At 41.0% G+C, this 14922-nt stretch overlaps 1 protein-coding gene across 4 annotated transcripts in view; it reads right to left on the bottom strand.

The window, feature by feature from the left end:
- Positions 1-14922, bottom strand: part of cpeb3 (cytoplasmic polyadenylation element binding protein 3) — a 40413-nt gene that overhangs the window by 21079 nt on the left and 4412 nt on the right. For 3 of the 4 annotated variants that reach the window (XM_058064940.1, XM_058064941.1, XM_058064939.1), the window contains exons 3-4: positions 9135-9288; positions 1823-1879 (exon numbers count right to left, since the gene is read on the bottom strand). In XM_058064940.1, coding sequence (XP_057920923.1) covers positions 1823-1879; positions 9135-9288 — 211 coding nt within the window. The remainder of the gene's footprint in view (positions 1-1822; positions 1880-9134; positions 9289-14922) is intronic. The other variant, XM_058064942.1, reaches the window with a different exon arrangement.

Consider the following 14922-nt stretch of genomic DNA (forward strand, 5'->3'; position numbering starts at 1 on the left):
GATTAAAAAAAAAATACAACCAAAAAACAGTACAAGATTGTGTCGGCCTGCATCTAAAATATTAGCACTCTGATACATGCAGAGGGCTGCACGGCGGTCGAGTGGTTAGCACGTAGACCTTACAGCTAGGAGACCAGGGTTCAATTCCACCCTTGGCCATCTCTGTGTGGAGTTTCCATGTTCTCCCCGTGCTTGCGTGGGTTTCCTCCCACATTCCAAAAACATGCTAGGTTAATTAGCCACTCCAAATTGTCCATAGGTATGAATGTGAGTGTGAATGGTTGTTTGTCTATATGTGCCCTGGGATTGGCTGGCCACCAGTCCAGGGTGGACCCTCGTGAGGAAAAAGCAGTCGAAAATGAATGAATGATACATGGGGTCGATTCCATCCAATAGCGCCCACCACAGACAGAGTCCACCTGATCACAACAACATCGTGTGCTAACACGTTTAGCTAGAAATAGGAATGATGTCAGCCAAGTGGCAGTATTTTTCGCCAAAAGTCCAAAAATGACTGCAACTGACAGTGGTTACAAAACCTGTATGTCCAAGATTCCAAGTGGCGGAACACAACCAGGGAACTATACCAGGACCACATCGATTGCGCAATTAGAAACAGCATCACATGGGAGACCACCACAGGATGACACAAAGCACCTCCAACTTTGCGATTGTTTTGTTTGAGTAACATCACTTGATCAAACCTTTTGTCACATTCCATACTACAAAATATATCATGAAAATATGAAGGATTCATGCTGTAATATGCCCGGGGCCTTCAGAATCAGGAGTGCTGGCCCAGTAGTGTTTCTTGAACCAATCAAATTTCTAATTCATCTCACAAAGTCCTGTGTGATGTTAAGTCTCATCAATTGTCTTTCATTATTCACGTTTCTGTCATGTTATTGGATAAATATTAAAATATTGAACTGCTCCAGATGATGTTGGAGTGTTGAGGCTTTTAGTTTGGATTTGTTTCAGGAAAATGTATTCAAAGATAACAGGTTCATGGGTTTCTGGGTTTAGTCATAAATTCTGCAATGCCACTTATTGTTAAGATCACGTTTTTGCGTATTATTGATTATTGTATTATTATTATGTGGGGGATTCGTTCTGTCAAATCCCCGAAAGAAAAGGACACATCAACATAAGACTGATATTGTGAGCCATATTCTTCATGGAAATAACAATCCTATAAACCAGGGGTCAGCAACCCGCGGCTCCAGAGCCGCATGTGGCTCTCCAGCCTCTTTGTTGCGGCTCCCTTTGCAATGCTTTAATATTTTTTAGCACCCGTGTGGTGAAAATGCACGTCTTTGTTATGAGTTTACAAAAATCCAACTTTGTGTGAGACCATGAATGCATCCTGACTGAGTTCTGACTGGTGACTGAATGAGCAGACAGGATGCTATCCAGTTCTCTCTGACAGGTTAACATGAAGGGAAATGAGTAACACTTTGAGTTATTTGAGTTATTAATTATTATTAATGAGTTATTTGACGATTCTAAAAAATAAATTAGAGCTCATTTAAAAACAAAAGTTTATCTCCAGTACTAGCAAGAGTACTCCAACTCGTCTTTTTTTTCCCCTCCAATGTTGTTTTAAACATACAACGTTTTGCGGCTCCAGGCTATTTTTCTTTAGTGGGCAAGTGGGTGAAATGGCTCTTTTCATAGTAAAGGTTGCCGACCCCTGCTATAAACCAACCAGCCGACAGCAACCCTTCCAGCTCAACCGCTACACAAGCTTTCGTACTAACGTTTAAATCGATACCTAGTACTCTCTGTAGTTGGAATGACCGCACAATGAAGTACAACTTACTGTTCAGTGGCATTATGTGGTCTACTCCAGGATGATGGAAGTTGATGCCCATACGTCCTGTCAAAGACAAAAAGAGGAGTTAACAGTCCAGCATCCTGACAGATGTTTGGTAGAACCTTTTCTGCTCCTACTGACAATAAAAACGGGGCAAAAAACATGAATGAATATGTGAATATACAACGCAAGTACACATGGTATCAGAGAACAGTCGTCCATTTGTTGTTCCATCTTTGATATGCGTACACACAGAAACGCACGCGAGCTAACAAAGGGATCTAAAAGACAATCGAACACAGGCTTCATTCTGCCACCGTGACAAAGGCAGCCCCATCTGTCACCGCTTTCATGGGGGCTGGGGCGGTGGGGAGACGTCGTCCGTCTGCTTAGTTTACTCATTCCAACTAAGCGACATCGACAAAAACCTCTGGATAAAAACCACCGTTGCCTCGTTGGTGGACATCATTCGGAGTCTATGGCAGCACCAGGGTCAGATACCTGTACTAACCCTAACCCTAAACTAACCCTAACCATGTCTAAATCCACCTGTGCAACAGTCTGATAACAACCTGGAGACGAGACCTCGAAGCAACAAAGTCATCTGACTGCATTTTCAAGATATGGAAATTCTTACAATGACCCAATGAGTCCTGATCAGTTGGTAAGGCAGTCGGCCGACTTGTGTAGACGGATAATGACATGTCACAAGTCACTGGGAATTTGAGAGTCGGACTAGCTGCATGGTGCAGGGTGATGTAGTTTGTTCCAAGTCACGGGAGTTGGTTGCTGACAGGAAGTAAAGAGCTGATAGGGAAGAAACCATCAAGTTATGATGGGAAATTTCATTCCTTTTACCGACTTCGGTTTTTATGAGTCACCGAAGTGTTTCGCAGAAAGAGTTTGGCAGGAGTTCAACGCTATTCCACGCTATACTCTACTTTTCATGTTCAGATGAGTCGGTCGCCTTTCCAAAGCCGTACAACACTCTTGGCTTGTCGGCCATTTATAAAAGCACATGACACGCATGTTGCCTCAAGGGTGTGGAAGTTCCACGGTTCTAATGGATTTCCACAGGTTCCTTAGTTGGCCAGTTGTCGGCAGAGGTATAAATGGTAATGGTAATGCTAATGCTAATGCTAATGCTAATGGTTTAATTTCATTTGAACATGCATCAGATTCCAATTGAGTGCATCCCATAATCAGTTCCCAGTTCCACATGTCCAAAAGGAGTAGGAAGAAGCACAGCTTATTAAATCCTACCCCTCCATCTGGTACTTTTACAATCACTAACTGTTACATTTGTTCACTTCCTGCTTTCCATAATACAGTTGAAGGTTTTTTTTAAATTTTTTTTATTTTAAAAGTGACATCACAGCAACAACATACGTACATGTAACTCCTCAGTAAATTCAACTAATCGAAGATTTAAAAAAAACCAACAACCAAAAAACAGTACCAGATTGTATCGGCCTGCATCTAAAATATTAGCACTCTGATACATGCAGACAATCGGTAACTGTTACATTTGTTCACTTCCTGCTTTCCATAATACAGTTGAAGTTTTTTTTTTTTTAATAATGTACCTTGTACCAAAGTACTCGGTGATATGAGCATAAAATGACATTATGTGTACCATAGCAAGTGTCAATATAGTGATATATAAAACACATCATGACTGATGGGAAATGAAATGAAATGAGAAAGAATCTACGTAACACATCGTAGACGTTGGCATTAACAACGGACTACATCAGCGACTGAAACAAATACTGCTGATTCATCTTCGACGAGTAGTCATTTAGGGGGCAATCTAGTTAGGACAGTTGCTTTCCCAACACCTTAAAATAGCTCTGGCTAGCTGCCATTTGCACCCTGAAGATGTTGAGTAGAGCTGCAGCGACGTTCCGGTGAGGTTTCAATAGTCATGTGTTATTATCTACATTACTGCCACTTGGAATACAACACGACTCAAAGCTTCAGTGGAAACTTTGCTTAAGCTCCGCTAATGATCAGACGTGAAAAAACTCGAAAAGCTTTAGGATTTTAGAACTGGATTTTGAATTACTTTTACATTTTGTTTTACGGTTGATAAAGGTTGATTTGGTTAGCAGACGTTTCAGTTAGAGTTGGACCTTCCGGAACGGTTCATACTAACCAAGGTTAGTAACCACTTCACTGATGAACGGAAAGATTGGAAATAATCACGACTGAGTCATCTTCTGCGTTTGTCACCCTGACCTACTTCCTGCTGTCATTCATATTTGCAGCAGCTGCCCCAGCCCGGGACATCAACATAATGAGATCACATCACTTTATTCATAAAAGTACCAGTAATAAAACTATATTCCTTTCATACGTCACATGGTTGGGAGCCTGAGAATCCAGCAGCACTAAGTTGCTGGTTGGCTAGTAAATATCAAGCTTTCAGCGACAGCTAGAGAAATTGTTTACACGGACAAAACAAGTCTAGAAAATGTTTTGTTGCCTGGATGGGATCAGCCCGGTCATGATTCCCGGTCATGAATCTTCCACCATAACAACAGGAGCGTTTATTGGATATTAGTTGCAAAGTAACCTTGAACTCGACCAATCCCATCATCTTATCTTCATGCAGCCATGGCAGGTTTAGGTGTAAAGTACAAGAACCTGACTTTACTTGTGTGATCATCTCATCAGCATGGTGGGGTTGGAAGGGTACGGGGTCAAGTCTAGCTTGCCAAGGGAAGCTAGCTGACCTTTGACTTCAACTTTATTTAGCCTCTCCGAACCTCAGCAAGGAATCCCAACTCCATAACGTCTTATGACTTTATACACGGACTGATTGTCACCCTTTCTGGTTTGTTTATTTTTGTATGTTTCATATCGTTAAGCAAATATAATTATTAGTAACTGACAACACAACTGGACACAAGATGCTGGTTTTAAATGAACATTTGTATTATTAAAAATATCCAAAACTACATGGCCCGGTGTGAAAACACGATTGCCCCCAAAACCTAAAAACAGCAACAACCGCAATTAAGTCTTTTTGATAACTTGCAATGAGTCTCTGGGGGATTTTGGTCCACTCATCTTTGCAGAATTGTTGTCATTCGGCCGTTAAAAACACCCAAACCTACATGGCCCGGTGTGAAAACACGATTGCCCCCAAAACCTAAAAACAGCAACAACTGCAATCAAGTCTTTTTGATAACTTGCAATGAGTCTCTAAGGGATTTTGGTCCACTCATCTTTGCAGAATTGTTGTCATTCGGCCACATTGGAGGCGTTTCCAGCATGAAAACTTTTGAAGGTCATGCCAGCATCTCAAAAGGATTAAGGTCAGGACTTGGACTAGACCGCTCCATAGTCTTTTGTTTGGTTTTTGGTGGACTTGCTGGTGTGTTTTGGATCAATGTCCTGCCGGTCCGACATTCTCCTTCAGGATTTTTTGGTAGACAGTAGAATTCATGGTTTCATTTATCATAGCAGAAAAACGACTCCAGACCATCACACTACCACCACCATGTTTTACTGTTGCTTGATTTGTTGTTTTCTAAAATGAGCCAGACTAATGAGATACACAACTTCACAAAAGATGTTTTCTGGCAAAATCGACATTAATTAATTAATGTTCTTTCTTGGAACTCTTTTTGCCCAGGGTCTTCTTATGGTGGAGTGAATCTTAACTGAGGCAAGTGAGGCCTGCAGTTCTTCACTTTTTTTGCACACGGCCATGTAGGTTTGGATTTTTCTTCTCCCTTAAAAATAAATAGTTTCATTTAGAAACTGCATTTTGTATTTAATTGTGTTGTCATTGACTAATTAATTTTGTTTAATGATCTGAACCCTTTGAGTGTGACAAACAACAAGAACTCAGGAAGGGGGCAAACCAGCGTATGCGGGCACTCACACTTGACCCGAACTACTTGGCCTGAAAGTGTGTAAACGGGCTTCTGGTGTCTGCAAGTCATGTGACTGGTGTTGTGCCTGCAAGGCTTGTTTTGCTGGTGATAAAGACCCTGGATCAGGTCTTATCTTCAGACCAAACGCTCTTGTCAACAAGTTCAACAACGTTCACAAAGTTAAACAGCAGCAGTGTTTGAACTCCTTCAACTTCTGATCACGTATACCTCCTGGCACCTTCTGTGCCGCAACAAAAAAGTCACAGTAAATGAAGCATCGACCTGAGTCTCCATGGAAATACACGGAAACTGAAAGGCCATGGACATTATTTCCTGCTAAAACGAAATAAAATGAAGGAATCATATGCAAGAAGGAATCATTTAAATATGATGAAGTGTTTTTGTCGATATGAGCTCGATGTACGCGCTCACACCCACGGCAACAATGCAAATAGCAACTGATGCATGAGTAAGATCATGTGAGTCAGACAAGTCGAGCCTGTGTGTGCAAGTACATACGTGTCTTTTAGACTCTCCTGACACAAAAATCAGCCTCAAAGAGTTGGGAGCTGAATTTCAATATTATAAGGTAAATATATACATATAAATACAAATATACTACAAAGTCATCCCTTTCAATTTCGCTGCTTTGCTCTGTCGTAGCTTTTCAAAAATCATTCGGAAATCATTTTATGTTGTGGTTGAATAAAGTCCAAATTAGCATATTGACATTTTTTTTGCTCATCCAATCCCAGTCGTGTTCCAATTCCATTTTAGACATTTTGGAGTAATCTTTCAAAATACACAAAATATTGTATTCTATTGCTCTATAAACATGGAAGCTACCAAACCAAAGATTCGACTCCCATCATCCATCCATCCGCTTTCTATGTTGCTTATCCTCCTGGGGGTCTTGGGGCGAGAGGCGGGGTCCACCCCGGACTGGTGGCCAGCCAATCACAGGGCACATAAAGGCAAACAACCATTCACACTCACATTCATACCTATGGACAATTTGTGGGAGGGCAATGAAGCTAGCATGTTTTTGGAGTACCCGCCCGAGCGGAGATTCGAACCCAGATCGCCTGACTGTGTGGCCAACATGCTAACCACTAGCCTCCCATCTTGGTAATGGTAATGGTAATGGTAATGGTTTAATTTCATTTGAACATGCATCAGATTCCAATTGAGTGCATCCCATAATCAGTTCCCAGTTCCACATGTCCAAAAGGAGTAGGAAGAAGCAAAGCTTATTAAATCCTACCCCTCCATCTGGTACTTTTATAATCAGTATATGTTACATTTGTTCACTTCCTGCTTTCCATAATATAGTTTTTTTTTTCATTTTAAATTTATTTTTTTGTCAGGTGATATGAGCATCCAATGCCATAATGGGTACCATAGTGCGTGTCAATATAGTGATATATATATAGCACACCATCCTTCATTTTTAGCCTTATGCATTCTTTTAGCTGTTTGAAGATGAACTATATCAGAAGGGCCGGGTGCCTTCACACACTTTATGACCCACTTGGCTTCATTGCGTCATAAAAGTTTCACCTCCAAACACACAGAAGGAAAAAATTCCAATCATAATGAGAGGTATGCCAGAAATGCACCATGGGATGGATGTGGGTGCGACCTGTTTGGCTGGGAATGCCAAAACTGGGCCTGCTGGGTTCCTCTGCTCTGATCGTGTGATTCCAGACCAGGAAACTATCTAATTATCTCATCATTTCAATAAAACAACAACATTTAATTGTTTCCAAAGTTTTAGCTTCTACAGCTGCTAACTATATAGTATATATAGTGCTATTATAGTACTAGTATAGTACTATAGTATATATAGAATATAGTTTTATCTGCTGTATGTACCACCCGTATCTGCTGTATGTACCACCCGTATCTGCTGTATGTACCACCCGTATCTGCTGTATGTACCACCCGTATCTGCTGTATGTACCACCCACATCTGCTGTATGTACCACCCGCATCTGCTGTATGTACCACCCGTATCTGCTGTATGTACCACCCGTATCTGCTGTATGTACCACCCGTATCTGCTGTATGTACCACCCGTATCTGCTGTATGTACCACCCGTATCTGCTGTATGTACCACCCGTATCTGCTGTATGTACCACCCGTATCTGCTGTATGTACCACCCATATCTGCTGTATGTACCACCCATCCTGTTCTGCTTTGATAACTGTGGTTAGGATCATATAGGTGTGGTACTTCAGACCTTGAAAACATGTATTATGCATGAATATTTTATACACTTTTTCATTTGCTGACCATTTATGGGGCAAAAACCCAAGACGAGGCCGTCGGGAGGGTCTCTCCTCAGCTTGGTGGGCAAGCCCACTCTGTCAAGTTGGGGGGTTATTTAACCCAGCTCACCAGGAGGTGATCAGAGCCTTTCCAGGAGAACCATACATGAATTGTACATTTCCTCCAATAATGAATTCCTGAACCAACTACATAAAAAGGTCATGCCAGCATCTCAGTAGGATTGAGGTCAAGACTAGGACTAGACCACTGCATAGTCTTTGTTTGGTTTTTGGTGGACTTGCTGGTGTGTTTTGGATCATTGACCTGCTGTGGAACCCACTTGAGATCAGGGACGAATGGTCCGTCATTCTCCTTCAGGATTTTTTGGTACACAGTAGAATTCATGGTTTCAGTTATCATAGCAGAAAAACGGCTCCAGACCATCACACTACCACCACCATGTTTTACTGTTGCTTGATGTTCTTTTTCTGAAATTAGCCAAATTCCCAAAAGTTGTTACCAAAAGTCTTTGGGATCATCAAGATGTTTTCTGGCAAAATTGAGATGCGCCTTAATGTTCTTTCTTGGAACTCTGCCATTCAGGCCCTTTTTGCCCAGGGTCTTCTTACGGTGGAGTGAATCTTAACTGAGGCAAGTGAGGCCTGCAGTTCTTCATGTTTTTTTTTTTACACACGGGCATGCAGGTTTGGATTTTTCTTCTCCCTTAAGAATAAATGGTTTCATTTAAAAACTGCATTTTGTATTCAATTGTGTTGTCATCGACTAATATTGAATTGTGTTTGATGATCTGAACCGTTTGAGTGCAACAAACATGCAGAAAAAATAAGAACTCAGGAAGGGGGCAAACCAGCGTATGTGGGCACGCACACTTGACCCAGCTCACCAGGAGGTGATCACAACCTTTCCAGGAGAACCATAGGTGAATTGTACATTTCCTCCAATAATGAATTCCTGAACCAACGACATACAAACGTACTTTTGGCTAAAACAAGGACAGTTTTTGCTAGTTTGTTCAACCAAAAAGTCTCACATCACATTCAGTCAATCAAACAACATTTTAAAATAGTAATAAAAACTTAAATGAGGCAAGACAACAACCCATGAATGTTTAAGCATAAACGTAGGAATATTCCTAACCTGCAAAATGATTCCTCCATATAATATCTGCCATAGTCATTGGTGGGCCATCAGCAAGGTGAGCTTTACCTTTGTCATGGTCAGTCCTCATCATATCCATTAAGGAATTCTCCAAAGAGTGCAAGCTAAAAGCGTCAAAGGGCCGATTCCGGTCCTGCAAGATAAAAAAAAGGAGAACGGTCAAGACTTCAGTTCACATAATGCAAATATTTTCATAGTCATAGCATAAAAAACCTGTTTGCAACATGCATGACAGCCCGATAGTCACCTTTACGCTCATATTACCCAATGTAGTACACATAAAGATCAAGGAATATGACTATGTGACAAGCAGGTAGCGCCAAAGCATCACATTTATTTGTGGCAGTCCAAATGTGTTGATGGCAGGCCTCTCAATACTGCAAGCAAGCGCTCACAGCCGACCAAACGCCGACTGTTTGTGAATGAATGCATGAGAGCAACATGTGTGGCAAAGGTGAGGCCTGACGGCGTTAGCGCCCCCCCCCCCCCCCAGCCCCACCCCCCCCGGGCCGGCCAGCCCGAGCTCAGCGGCATTGTTTGCAGACCAACGCTATTGTTGCGCTTTGGGCTCGGCATTCAAACGGGTTATTCACCCACAGTCGGGACCCGACTGCGGCACCCAGATAAAAATCTGCCCACTTGCTGCAATCGCTAAATACTTAAAACGCTGAGTTTTTGGTTTTTCTGCCATCCGTGCGGATGCGCGCGGCGGGGGAGGGGTCACGGAGCTCACCGTGGTCCAATGACCTAAACAGATTATTAACTCTGAACCCCCACGCAGACTTCAGTGTTTGGTGTTTGGTACAAGTCGACTGATGACATTATTTGTGATGGAGGTGTGTGGGCGGGGCTTTTTAGCGTTTCCTGTGTGTCTTTTAGACGGGGGGGGGAAAGGTCCACGGCAGCACCCGCTGCTTGTTGAGAAGAGCAACACGTGTTAATGTCGGTCGCCAAAAGACTCCCATGGCAACACCCCTTCCTCCCGCCTCGTCCTCATCAGGTGCCTCATGCAGTCATACCTCGTTTATGGCAGCTAATTGGTTCCAAAGACAGGATTCCTTATTTATAAATGAAATATTTAGCTAGCTAAAGCAAAGAAAACATGTTTACAACGTTTAAATACATTTTATAACATCCACCTTTATACTAGCATGACCCAACTCAACTAAGACCCATGGTCCTAATATTTTCCAGTGGTTCAAAAAGGAAATGATGCTAGGGATTCGGAGTAGAGTTTTAGCTAGGCTGGAGTTAGCTGCAACAGAAGCCAGTGTTAGGGATTACTCAGTTACAGTAAACCTCGGATATATCGGACTCGGATATATCGGAAATTCGCTCATAAAAAAGAACCGATTTTTCTGTAATGCATTTCCAATAAAAATTCATTGCATATATCGGATTTTTTATAACGGATTTCGCCTATTTCGGACAAAATCTCCAGTCCCGTTCCAATGCATTTCCATGAAATTTCCCTCGCATATATCGGATGGCCGCATCGTGGCGCTCCGATTCGCCGAATCGTGACAGGCCGCTATACGACGTCATTTGCAGCGTTTGCAGCGTTGCCTGCGCGTCCAGGTACATTGGAAACATAGTCAAGGAAGTGCCTTTTTATAACGGATAAAATCCCATTTACGCATATACCAGATATAAATCCGATATATGCGTAAAACGGACATTTTTCGGTATACGCATATAACGGATTTCGCTTATATCGGACAAAACCAGTGGGAACAATTGAATCCGATATATCCGAGGTTTACTGTATTATTATTATTATTATTAGTCAAACTTGCAATCAAGTCTGGTGCTTGTGTGTCTCACCGAACATTACACTAACCTTACTGACACCTAGTAACCAGTGTCGAATACTACACATCGTTTTTTGATGCGTCTTCTGAATGCCCGTTTTGGAAATTAACTTTAGCCCATAAAACACATGCTAATATTGATTCCATATGCTTACTTTTTACGAATAATAGTCCATGTTCACGCAAAAGCGTGATTTATGACTTCAAATATTTTTCAAAAACCCATCGAATGAAGCAGTGAAATTCCCAGCATGGAGTTGCTAATGGGATTACTGTAATGTGGTTCAGAGTGAGTGAGAACAGGGAGTGCCAAATCTATTTGTGGCGGTCTAAATGTATTTGTGGTAGGCCGCCACAAATAAATGAATGTCTGGGAAACATTGAATATTGTGGTCAGCATCATTTTTTTTTTTGCCTTATAACCTGAGTGAATAGGACTCATAGTCAAGGAGAATAATGTAGAAATAGGTTTGATTCTGTCCCATTGACTAACTTTATGTAGCTTGACATTTTTGTTTTGTAAAACGCCAACTCCAACCAAAAAAAGAGCTAGGATGAACCTTTAGATAATGGATAGTACAAAGTTCATAATGAGTTCTGTTCTGTTTATAGATTACACATACTTTCTCTTGTTGTGAAGCTAATGAGAATGTTGCATAAAACGACATTATTCAGCTAAAACCGCAACATTCCCCTTCCATGGTGACTGACATCTTTGTATATCATGCAAAACACGATCTTGGAAAACAAGTTCCACCACCTCGCTGATGTAAATTTCCTTGGTTACACCCTTAAAGTCATTAAAGCTCCTTCTGTTTGGTATGACCGGCATAGACTCCTGAATCCCGAGTTCTGAGTCCCGACCAGAGCCAAATCGATACCAACTTCAAATACCCACGACCATTGAATCACCGAATCAGCGTATCTCCAAGATGCTCATGTGACTTGGTGACTTAAAGCTCACGCTGATATGCTAAGAAGAATTCCACACATTCCCACCCTTTAGTGCACATCGGAGCATACAGGATCCAAGACGTTGAAGAACATCAATGGCATCTTCAACGACAACAAGCACTGCCGTGAGCTCTACCTGTGACACGGTTCTTGGAGCCAAGTTGACACGTGGCACCCCGACCTCGCGTCCCGGTGATAACGCCTCTCTAATTACGGCTGTAATAGTTGAGCAGATAGGTGTGAGCTCCGGCCGAGATGACATCAGCGAGGCACTGAAAAGGAAAACCAGGCTCTGCATCGGAGATATCGTTCAGTGGGTGAAGGTGACTGCAGATATACGCCGCGATAACGACCACTGATAAGACCGTGACGGCTGGAAAACATTGTATGATTGAAATAGTCGGCCTTATCTGGGAGCGACAGTCGACGTCTTTTACACACAAAGGTCATTCAGTCATCATGTCAACAATCACCACAGCCACGGGGTTCATGAATGGAAAGGAAACATCTTGGTTTTGGACGTTATCATTAATCCGTTACGACAGGACTGACCAACCAAAACGTTCAACTTTTAGCTGGTAGCGTGTCAAAGAAAAGGAAAGCCATCACCATGGAAGTGAAAATGAAGAATGGAGAAACGGTCTTCTGGTTTCAACCGCTCTAATGTCGTCAACAAGGATAATGATTATTGAATGCTAATGAATGCTAGAGGGGTCGTGGATTCTGTGCGCTGTTACAAAGACACATGGGAGGAGTCAAGCCTACAAGACTAACCTGGGACAATCTAGTAAAAAGGTAAGACAACCACAGTGATAAAGTTGTTTTCTTCTTATGACCAATTTCATTATTATATTTAACGGCGTTTCGTGGTTATGACTCTCAAAAATAGGAGAGGTTAGTTTTGTTAGTTACGTCTCCCAAGTAGAGCTGCAACAAATAATCGATGAATGGATAATTCGTCGACAAATCAATGATGAATCAATAGTCCAGTTAATCAACAACTATTTTGGTATTTAATTAATCTTAATCTCTACACTCCAATTTCAGCCTCTCAAATGTGAATATTGTTTGACTTCCTTCGTCATCCATAAGAGCAGACCTATTATATTTATGTTTTAGGCAAAAGACACATCAGCTTTGACTTTGGAAAACAGTGATCAACATTTTTTGCCTTTTTTCTGATATAATGCAGACTAAACCACTAACTGTGTTGGGTTCATTTTGGTCTAGTCCGTCTGGGGTCTGACCGATTTACTCAATTAATCAAAACAAAAATGTCCTGATTAATAGACTAAGAAAATAGTCATTAGTTGCAGCAACACTCCCAAGCCTGAGGGACTGCAGTGGCTCGAAGAAAAGACACGTGAACGTGAAATTAGACATCATAAAATGATCAGAAAGTGGAAAAATGCCAAACAACATTGACTTACTTTTCAGGCAGTGTAAATTATAAATAATAATTTAAAAAACATGGTATTAGTAAGTGTCCCAATGAATGGGTCATGAAACAGTCTTAAAGATGTTCATGAAGGAACTATGTAGAGTATATCCACATAGATGTATACATGCAGGGGCGGGTTGCTAAACTGTGGAGCTGGAGACCGAGGGCTCCACCGTATGCCCGATCATATACTTGAACAATTACTTTCTGGAAGTACAAGCTGACTAAAAATTATTTTAGTGCTTATTTTGAGATGTTTTAAACGTCTTTGAAATAAAGCTAATGTTGTAAAGCAGTACAAACATTGTTATAATTCGGTAGTAAATTCATATATTACTGATATATACATACAAACTTTGGTTTTCAAACTCAAACAGTCTGGGTTGGATTATCATACGATATTGCGTACAACAAACCTTGTACCGTATCATTTCGTGGAAGCGATTGCCCAAGCGAGGCACCCTACGCATTGGTGACTCATTCAGCGTGACCGCTAAATAACCTCCCATGGGGCCAAAGAGAGCTACGAGTGCCCCCTCCCCACAAGAGTCTGTAATAAAGGTCAAATGTACGTTCATTCTTCATTTGTCAGTTATGATATGCTTTCTGCATGTAAGACTATAATAATTCTTGATATCAGGTGCCTGGATTTATTTCCTGAAGGAGAAATTGTTTTGTTTTTCGTATGATTGTTATCATGACAAACAAAAAACAAAAAACTTTACGACAAAAATGACATCTTGTCAATGAAATTGATTTGATATAATATGAATAATAAATCAATTATTCTCAAACCGCAACAAAATGGATTTGTTTCTCACCTCTAATAGTTGCAAAGAGCAGGTCTAAACACAAAAAGAGCGCGTCTAAATATAAAAAAGCAGGTCTAACCATAAAAAGAGCAGGTCTAAACAAAAAGAGCAGGTCTAAAGATAAAAAAGCAGGTCTAAACACAAAAAGACCAGGTCTAAACATAAAAAGAGCAGGTCTAAACACAAAAAGAGCAGGTCTAAACACAAAAAGAGCAGGTTTAAACATAAAAAAGCAGGTCTAAACACAAAAAGAGCAGGTCTAAACATAAAAAGCAGATCTAAACATAAAAAGAGCAAGTGTAAACACAAAAAGAGCAGGTCTAAACACAAAAAGAGCAGGTCTAAACACAAAAAGAGCAGGTCTAAAGATAAAAAAGCAGGTCTAAACACAAAAAGAGCAGGTCTAAATATAAAAAAGCAGGTCTAAACACAAGAAGAGCAGGTCTAAACACAAAAAGAGCAGGTCTAAACATAAAAAGAGCAGGTCTAAACATAAAAGAGCAGGTCTAAAGATAAAAAAGCAGGTCTAAATATAAAAAGAGCAGGTCTAAAGATAAAAAAGCAGGTCTAAACACAAAAAGAGCAGGTCTAAAGATAAAAAAGTAGGTCTAAACACAAAAAGAGCAGGTCTAAACATAAAAAGAGCAGGTCTAAACATAAAAGAGCAGGTCTAAAGATAAAAAAGCAGGTCTAAAGATAAAAAAGCAGGTCTAAACATAAAAAGAGCAGGTCTAAACATAAAAGAGCAG

This window comes from Doryrhamphus excisus, chromosome 2 (assembly GCF_030265055.1).
Source record: "Doryrhamphus excisus isolate RoL2022-K1 chromosome 2, RoL_Dexc_1.0, whole genome shotgun sequence".
Classification (NCBI taxonomy): domain Eukaryota; kingdom Metazoa; phylum Chordata; class Actinopteri; order Syngnathiformes; family Syngnathidae; genus Doryrhamphus; species Doryrhamphus excisus.